Genomic DNA, 7,389 nt, shown 5'->3' on the forward strand with positions numbered 1-7,389 from the left:
GCCCCCAATTATTTTTGGATGATAAACATTTGTATCAGGTCAACAAAACATGGGCATAGTAACAATATTTTTTATACTGCATTTACCCATTTTAAATATAGTAACCTCACTCATTTGTAGCAACTAAGGAAAAAAAGTAATTAATTCAGAAAATCTTTTCAGGACCCCACCTTGATTTTTCGGGACCCCACTTTGGGTCCCAACCCCAACTTTGGGAAACACTGCTCTAATACAATGTCTTGTCCTAATATTTTAAAATGATTTTTCCATGTTTGTATTTTATAAATGCTTCCATGTTTTTATTCCAAATGCWTCCCAGCTGTCCCAGTGTTGAGTGTTCTTAATATATTCAACAGTGGCACATTGACTCACTACCGTCTCAGCATGATGAATAGTTGTCTATAAATCAATATCAAGTCTGTTTGATGGACAACGTGGAAAATTAAGTGCAGAGGACAAAAGAGCGGCAGGAGACGGAGGTTTAGACTCTTCGGTCAGAGATTTGGTTCTATTAAACATGAGTCCACTGATTTATAAGGAAACTACTGTAAAACACACCGTCTGCCTTAAAGACATCTCCACATGATTTCCATTCTGTTGTGGAAAATCAGCCCGTCGTTTACAAAAAATTCCTTTCTCAGGTGGCTTTGTTGGGATGCTCACATTTGTGCACGCTGCGTGTGAACTTGAGGAGAAAGCTTTTGTTAAACTGAAAAGGTCCAAGTCAGGAGAGAAGATAGATCACAGCACAACAAACTGTTTTCTCCCCCGTCAGCTTTCATTCTTAAGTCACTGAGTGCAAGAAGTGAAATAAATAAGAGGAAGATGACAATGATTTTACAAAACAACTGCTAAAACTGATTACAGCAGAGACTGAAAAGCAAACTGCATTAGCTCTTAACGATCTTTCTCTCTTTTTAARAGACATTTAGCACTAAAATCTATTAATCCATTTCTAATTTCTGTTTTTGGCACTAAACTGTGCTGTTTTCTTTCCCACAGAACCGCTGAGTAGTGTGTCATCCTTGGAGGTGCACTTTGACCTCTTAGATTTGACTGAGCTGACYGACATGTCGGATCAGGAGCTGGCTGAAGTCTTTCCCGACTCTGATGAAGAAAACCATAATCAGTCCCCAGCAGGTGAGTCTCATCTCTATCTGTGTTAAAGTAAGCAGCTAAGATCTTGAAATAAATATTAGGAAGTTCTCTTCTCTTCTGTTGTAAAATGATGTATATTTCATAAAAAACAAACATTGTGTTTGCTCGTGTAAATTTTAATGTTTTATTTAATCCACGATGTCGTGAATCTCGAGACTGTGGTTTCTATTATTTTATCACCTAGATGTTCTAATTTATGCCTGAACAAATCGTTACAAACAACTTTRTTATTAGTATGATCATTTTGAAACTCCTTCGCCTGCAGCTTCAGCCCTGATCTGACTGCTGAGGGAAGCTTTTGCCTAATTAATGAGAGAGAAAGAAAGGAAACTTGAGTCATACTGTAGGGATGTGGCATCCTTTAGGCAACATCAAGTGTTTGTGTGTGTGTGCTTGTTTGTGTGCGTTATGGAGTTTTTATATCATTATGTCGCAGCAGGATCCCAGAGAGACCTGCTGAGCTATAATCATCAGAAAGGTCATCTGACGATTTGATACGAATGCTTCTATAAAGAGAAACATTTTATTATAAATGTGATTGACTGTTGCCGTCTTATAATTAAACAGTTTATAGACAGATACATTTGTAGTCTTCATAAACAAGGTGTAAGAAAAAAATTGTTGTATTTTATGTTATTTCCAAAAATTAAGTTTCTTGCACCACAGTAGTAATTCAGTTTAGATGGTGTTGTGATCTGCATCATTCACTTGTATTTATCTGCTGAAGTGCCCCTCCACTTGTTCCTGATGATCAACAAGCAGCTCTGTTGTTGCTGTGAATACATGCAATTAAAAGGCACAAATTGTAAAGCTCTTTAAAGCTACAGGAAAAAAAGTGATAATTGACTTACCACAATAGGAAAGTTTTTTTTTTTTTACTAAAAAAGAAAAAAAAATCAATACTCTCATACTGCACCTAGTCTGGCTGAGAGCAATAAAAAGGTCTAACGAGATATAAATCACATTTATGGACATAATTACTTTGGATTGTTTGAATTGGTTCAAACATCATGTTGGCAGAATTCAGCACGTTTTGTTATAAATTTACCAGTCATACAGTCCACCYAACCGAAGACAGGATTTTCATTATTTCCATTCTACAGTACCTGCTTTTTCTTCTTTATAGAATCAGTTTCTCCTTTTTTTTCTCCCTCTGCTGTCACTTTATTGATGATTCTCCGGAGCACAGCGCAGCTTGTTAAGTTTGAGTTACGGTTCTCGTGCTTTCTGCTGCCGCCTGCAGCGCTGAAAACGCATATCTAAATTAAAGATTACACCGCWCCAAGTGCTTCATGTTTTTGTAATATTTTTGTTTTACGGTCGCTACATTGAATTAGTGATGCTGATAATGCCAAATGTTTTACTTCAGTGTGCAGTTTCTGAGAACTGATCCTTATTTACACTTTATTTAAACATGCAGCTGCATCTTTTCTGTAAATGCAAAGAACTGCTCAGTTCACKCACTGAAGACCTTCCAACACTGTAGCTGGTTGGGGAAAAGAGCAAAATTATCAGATTTTTTAAAACTGATTTTCTGCATTTAGAAGGTTTCTAACAGGTAAACTGTTTTTGCACAGCTAACCACAYATTCACAGGGGTGATTGGCTTTTTCTTGTAAATTATTAAAGCACACAATCTCAGAATGAGCAGCTTAGTGCTCATTTGTATTTTTGCCTTGAATAAAAATATCTGAGAACACGGACAGCCTTTCTCCTTTTCTTTGAAGCTTTGAACCTTTTAGCCTGACATCTGGTGCAGCACCGTTTTTTCTTCTTCTTCTTCTTCTTCAAAGAAAGTCTTTCTAAGTGTGAGCTGTTATATAGTCCCCCACTCTACGGACATTTTTTTATTTTTAGAAAGAAAAATGGAAAGCTCAGCAGTTTTCAAATCAGGCTACTGCGTGTGTAAATGTTCCAGGGTTGACAAAAAGCTGCACCACAATGTCATGGCTGAATTAAAGAACAATAGAGGTTAAAGAGGTACTGAATGCTGCAAATTATTCCACGCCATGCAGGGGTTTGTTCAGATGAGCAAACCGTAAATTGTGAGGAAGATTTTGCGTGATTTGCAAACAAATTTAGCTCCACTTTTTTTTATATAACTTTTCTGAATTTAAAATCCTATATATGGCAAACTAAATAAGATTTTTTTTAAAGTCTGTGTAATTAAATTTAAAAACCTAGGGCTGCCGTTTAAATGAAATTATTTTGTGTTTAAATTAGTAAAAGTGGGTCAGGTAGCACAGAGCTGAGCTGTGTGAGCTTTAAGGGAAGCTACATGTCAGGGCTGAGGCGGTGGTTAAAGGAAGGCGAGGAGCTAAAGATGGGTGACTGAGTTCAAGCTAAACGCAGTCTCTTAAATAATTGATTTTCTCCCTCTGGAAACAAAGCCTGCTGCTTCACAAGCTTTTTGAAACCCAATTAGAATTCAAGAAATAATTTTTTTATACACTGACCAGTTAGTTTGSTTCGCTTTGTTGTTGGATTCCTATTTTGCACCCATGTTTTTGTCTTCAACCTCTGATAGATTTTATATTTGTGTCATCTGGTTTTGTTTGGACTGCCTGTTTGTTCAGTCTGAAGAGAAGAACAAACCATATCTGAACACAGCTTTCTTTTCAGAGCAGCTCCACAGACTCTGAACAAAAGAAAGCTAGATTGTTCTTTGTTTTATCCCTAAATCAGCTTGATGAGCCGTAAAGTTTACGCACAGCCCTGAAAAACCCACCACAGGCGAAGCTTTGTCTTCAACAATACCGGGGTTTTAGCTGAGGACACAGCAGACTGTGCACTGTTGTGTTTTTCTTTTATTCATTTGTGTTGGTGACATCCAAGTAGGAGTTGCTTCAGTGTTTTTTTGCTTTGTAGATAAAGAAATAGATTTTCAGGAATAAAGTGATGCAAAAAAATCAGAGAAAAGATTTGAGACGTTTCCACTGTTTGACTGAATTACAAAAACAATAGTTTTGAATCATTCGGGACACTGATCTGTCCTTCAAGAATTTCAGTTTTTGGCATTTACTCTGAAGAAGCTCGCACAAACAAATACATTCGCACCCACATCAGCGATATGAAAACATGTTTTTCTAATCTGTCGGTGACACAGCACCTGCTGGGACGCCAGCTGCTTAAGATGAAGTGAAGCCTTCTGCTACATTTCATCCCACGAAACATGCAGCATCCGGGTGTTTTATTCCATTTGGGAAGCAAAAATCTGTCTAATGAAGCTTTTGTGAACATAAAAGGTCATGATTCAGCTGGCTGCATCAGAACGACTGGACGGATCATTATCTTTGGTACATGGTTCACAAACTCTGGATCAGCTGGGCAAAAACTGGAATGCACAAACAAAAGCTTTTTGTTGGTGAGTCTGTGGAACTGAGTGCATGAACTCATGTAGACTAATAAAGGTGTATTGTTTTTTAATCCAAGTGAGTAGAAGTGAGGAACAGGTGGAATGTAGGGTTTAACAGTAAGCTTTGAAGCTCAGTGGCCAAATATGAGAGCAAAATTTTAATCTCCTCACAGGTTGGATGAAATTTCAACAATCTAGTGATTCAGTAAGTTTMTTTTATTCAAACAGCACTCTGACTGAAACATGAAAACCTGGACAGAAGCAAAATTCAATGTTAGTAACAGAAGGCAGCAAATCTGTTTTTACTTTTCTATAAAAAATATTCCTCCACGGTTGTGTTTTTATGTCCTTTCTAAATTTGTTCAGGAGAGTTTTGAACAGTGACGACATAAAAAGACTCAGCTGTTAAAGACTCATTGCCCTGATGTACGGTTATTTAWATACAGCTGCGCATGTTGCAGACATGTAGCAACAGAAACACATCAGCAGGTGTTCATGGCTCATGGTGTTGCAGAGTCCTCAGTTTCTCTGGTTGATTTTCATCTCATTAACAACCAGCAAAGAGGAAGAATTTGTCATCTAAGATCAATATTTGTCCTTTTTTTTCCCAACAACTTTCTGTCTTTTATTGCCTCTCAGTTTGTGATGTTTGATAGGATTTGATGTAGATTGGGGGGAGATTTAGATTATCCAACATCTCAGAAGGATATTTACTGTGGAGAGCAAACATTTGGCTGATCTGTTCTGTGAAAGGCAGCTTTTTGTTTTTGCTTTCAGTCTCACTGATGTTAGTTGTCATTGTGGCAGGTTCAACATCGCCACCAAGTGGAATGAAATGGCAATAACCTTAAATGTAATGCTGTTCAAACGTTCAGGGGGTTCACATGCCTGTTGAAAATTAATTTTTTTAAGGAATAAAAGGACTCAACAGCACATGAAGGAGAACTCATATAAAGTTGATTTATTAAATATGTTTGGTAGTTAAAAAGACTTTAAAGGGGACATATGCAAAATCCACTTTTTTAGCTGTTAAATACATTTTGTTGCAAACTCTCTAGGAGTGCAGAAACGTTTAATTTAATCTGTCCTGGTGCTGCATTTTTACTTCCTTTTAACAGAGCCTGATTTCATTTCTTTTTTTGCAACACTGGTTTTTAGGTTCCCATCACCCGGTGCTCCCCAGGAGTGGCTACATGCGCTCTCCATCATGGACTCGCTGCAGTAAAGTGGAGACTCCCCGAGAGAGAAAACATCACAGTGACTCAGACACCACCGATCCCTTAATGAAGCTAGAAAGGCCAAAGCATCCCTAAATGTTCACGTCAAACAGGAAAGAGGAAAAACCCTGAGCGGCAGAGGCGCAGTCAGAGCCGTAAAACTAAACCGACCATCTGCCTCTGTGCACCCACAAGATGTCCTGTGGTGCTGAGGAGTTCAGCCTGAGCTCTGGACACTGTGCCCCCTACTGTCAGGATGTTGAGATGTGCAGCATCAACACTCCTTTGTCCTTCCCTGTCCCTTTTTTTTCTTTTTCATAAAAACACAAGCAAACACATGAGGTTTAGTTCCTGCAGAGAGTTTTTACCCTTTGAGCTGCCTGATCATTTAAAGTTTTGGTTTTAAGGTGAGAAACACACACACACACACACACACACAGTATTAGACACGCACACACATGCTGTCAAGACACAGACAAGGTACAAGATCAACGCCTTCATCCTTTCAGCACCTCAGGGTGGGTCAGCAGGGTAAGTTGTAGCCACAGCTACACTTTTGATGAGACAATAATATCTGATCTGCATCGAGCTCGTTGACAGGGTTTTTCTGCTGCCTTAACAGTGAGGCTCATCTCTCTGTCCCAGCTTCTCTTTCTTGATCATCAAAATCTTAGTTTAAAAAATGCACTTATTTCACCAACKTGCATTTCCAATGTGCCCCCAGAATTACTGACTTTTGGTGTGGATGATTTAAACAATGAACAAAGCAAACATGTTTTTTTCTTTTATTTAAATTTTTATTTTAAAAACCAAGTTAAAAGCCATCCAGACATGTAATAATTAAACTAAACTAGTGGAGCCTAATTTAAAAGAAATCAAGGTAAGAATCACAGCAAGAGGCAGCTGGATTTGTGCCAAAATACACAAAGTGCCAACAGTTGCATCACCATAAAATCAGATTTTTTTTTTTGTTTTTGTCACTGAATAAAAAGCCAATTATTTGTTTTATTTGGAATGTTTTAAGCTTGTCTCCACCAGAAGAGCCAACAAGGCTGAACTCTGTGGAACAATTAATTAAAAATGAAGGATGGAGAAAAAACATAAAAGCATCTGGTTCTATGATTTATGTCCTCTTGTTCTGTTCTGTTGTTTCAGGTTTGATACAGCAAACAATCTCGTTTTTAGCAATGAAAAATTTTATTTAAAAAAATGAGTGAGGATGTAGCAGATTTAGTGGGGGATTTTTTTGGCCTCAATAGACAAACTTTTAACATGAAATGTGTTACATAGATAAAGTTTTCTGGCTGTGAGCAACAATAATCCTGAGATGGTGAGGTAGTGTAAGAAAATGAAGAATTAATGACAGCTTTAGTARTCCAAAAACATCTTTATGTGCAAAGCAAATTTAAAACCAAAATTCTAAAATGTACTTTTATGATAAATATAAGTCGGGCTGAAAGAGGCTACAGTGTGCAGGCTGGAAATGAATATACAGCGGGTAAAATAAGTATTGAACACGTCACCATTTTTTCTCAGTAAATATATTACTAGAGGTGCTAATGACATGAAATTTTCACCAGATGTTGGTAAATGTCCAGAAATGAAGTTATTTGTAATAATGTGGAATGGCACAGGGAAAAAGTATTGAACGCATGAAGAA

General features: G+C 37.5%; 1 protein-coding gene across 1 annotated transcript in view; it reads left to right on the forward strand.

The window, feature by feature from the left end:
- The window catches only part of dbndd1 (dysbindin domain containing 1), a 15,292-nt gene extending 8,464 nt beyond the window's left edge, over window positions 1-6,828 (forward strand). Inside the window, exons 4-5 of the mRNA XM_014032937.1 lie at window positions 1,003-1,140; window positions 5,671-6,828. Of these exons, the coding sequence (XP_013888391.1) occupies window positions 1,003-1,140; window positions 5,671-5,825 (293 nt within the window). The 3' untranslated portion in view covers window positions 5,826-6,828. The remainder of the gene's footprint in view (window positions 1-1,002; window positions 1,141-5,670) is intronic.
- Window positions 6,829-7,389: the final 561 nt, after the last annotated feature.

Source organism: Austrofundulus limnaeus, unplaced genomic scaffold, assembly GCF_001266775.1.
Source record: "Austrofundulus limnaeus strain Quisiro unplaced genomic scaffold, Austrofundulus_limnaeus-1.0 Scaffold1580, whole genome shotgun sequence".
Taxonomy (NCBI): Eukaryota; Metazoa; Chordata; class Actinopteri; order Cyprinodontiformes; family Rivulidae; genus Austrofundulus; species Austrofundulus limnaeus.